The sequence below is a fragment of the Sinocyclocheilus grahami genome, unplaced genomic scaffold, assembly GCF_001515645.1.
Source record: "Sinocyclocheilus grahami isolate Dianchi unplaced genomic scaffold, SAMN03320097.WGS_v1.1 scaffold1503.1, whole genome shotgun sequence".
In the NCBI taxonomy this organism is placed as follows: domain Eukaryota; kingdom Metazoa; phylum Chordata; class Actinopteri; order Cypriniformes; family Cyprinidae; genus Sinocyclocheilus; species Sinocyclocheilus grahami.
The window spans coordinates 213,387-214,946 of record NW_015506682.1 but is presented as its reverse complement, the minus strand read 5'-3'; the positions used below and the strand labels follow the sequence as shown (position 1 = coordinate 214,946).

The 1,560-nt window shown below is 41.1% G+C and overlaps 1 protein-coding gene across 1 annotated transcript in view; it reads right to left on the bottom strand.

Moving 5' to 3' along the window:
• LOC107570771 (protein sel-1 homolog 3-like) overlaps window positions 1-1,560 on the bottom strand; it is a 7,152-nt gene continuing 5,592 nt past the window's right edge. The window contains exons 9-10 of the mRNA XM_016257032.1: window positions 1,103-1,483; window positions 1-75 (exon numbers count right to left, since the gene is read on the bottom strand). Of these exons, the coding sequence (XP_016112518.1) occupies window positions 1-75; window positions 1,103-1,483 (456 nt within the window). The remainder of the gene's footprint in view (window positions 76-1,102; window positions 1,484-1,560) is intronic.

The following is a 1,560-nucleotide window of genomic DNA, read 5'->3' as shown; positions in this document are numbered from 1 at the left end:
CTAGGGTGTTGCCAAGATGTTCTGAGTGGCCGCGAGAGTTTCCGGGTGGATGCCAGGCTGGCAATAGGCACTTTTCTAGATGGTACATTTTTAAAGAGTTAAGTTTCAGAAATGCCATAGCAACCATCTAGATCACCCTTTGTATGTGCTTTATATGTATTTAATGAATATCTAACTTAATTTAATGAACTTTTTTTCAAACAGCATAGTAATTGTTATCAAGTAGCATTGAGAAATTTGAATGAAGCTTCTTGACAGCAAGTCTGACCTTGGCTGTTTGAGAGCGAGGGTGCGTCTCCTTTCTAGATCTCTATTTCTGAAGGAGGAAAACGTATGTATGATACCAAACCTCTCACCGGTACTTGCAAATGGAAAAGTCAGGATATCCACAATGTCTGGAAAGGCACAAATGACCAAATAAAAGTTTAGAAATATAATCTGCCATTGCTGCACCTGGTAAATCAAGACAGTACAGTATCTTCAAACAACCTAAACTAGTTCTCTCATTTATGCTCAACATCATGTCATTTGTTTGTTTGTCTGTTTTGTGTTGTTGTTTTTTCTCCAGTGAAACACAAACAGCACAATGACAGTTCGTAGTGACCATGTGGTCTGTCAAGCTCTATAAATAAAGTCCATATTCAACTTTATGTGGGGAGCAAATTATTATTTTTTTTTTATCTTTCCCTCCACTGTAGCTCAAATCTTGTTCTCCATCTTATTTATGTAAACTGGTATATCATGTTTGGTTACAACGTGCATGAGAACCAATGGTGATTCAGCATTGGTGATGATAAACCTGGTGTGAGGCATTTTGGAATCTGAACATGCTTGTGAATTAGATTTTCAGTGAGTAATGACTTTTTGTGTTCCATGTGAGGAAAAAAACAACATATGACATGAGGGTGAGTAAATCATTAAATAATTTGTTAACTATTTTCTTTTGGTCAGTTAGGTATGCACCTGACTCATGTGGACACCTTCTCACGGTATCTTTGGTCAGCTGCCACATCAGCCACGCGCCCCATGAGACCGATCTAGTCTGTGGACATGCTGGGCGTTCAGAGAGTGGTAGTGTCCTCAAAGACGTAGAAGTTCTCACAAGAGACTGGTCATATCCTTTAGCATGGCTGCCACCAATTTCCTCTTCCACCAGATGAATCATCCAGGCCTTCAGCACCACATCACATGTCTCCAGTGGCCGCCTGACAAAAAAGTCTCTACGGTACAACACAGCTGGAGGAAACACCAGAGGAACCGTTCTTGATCTGGGTTTTCCAAATCTCTTATGGTTAGTCCAGGTCCTTCTGTAGGCTGTCGTTGTTGGGGCTGAAATAACAATTTCGACCCCGATTCGACAGGCAGCAGAGCAGTTATACTGCACCTGTACACTACATTTGTCCATCACTCTGTCGGGAGCATGTCCAAAGCGCACGAAGTCTCCATGAGGAGTCCTTTCAGCATCAGGAGACTCACACCAAACCTTCAGAGAGATAGACCCACACTTCAATCTCCAGATTACAAAATATGTTATTGCTGAATTTTGTGTTTTTTATACAG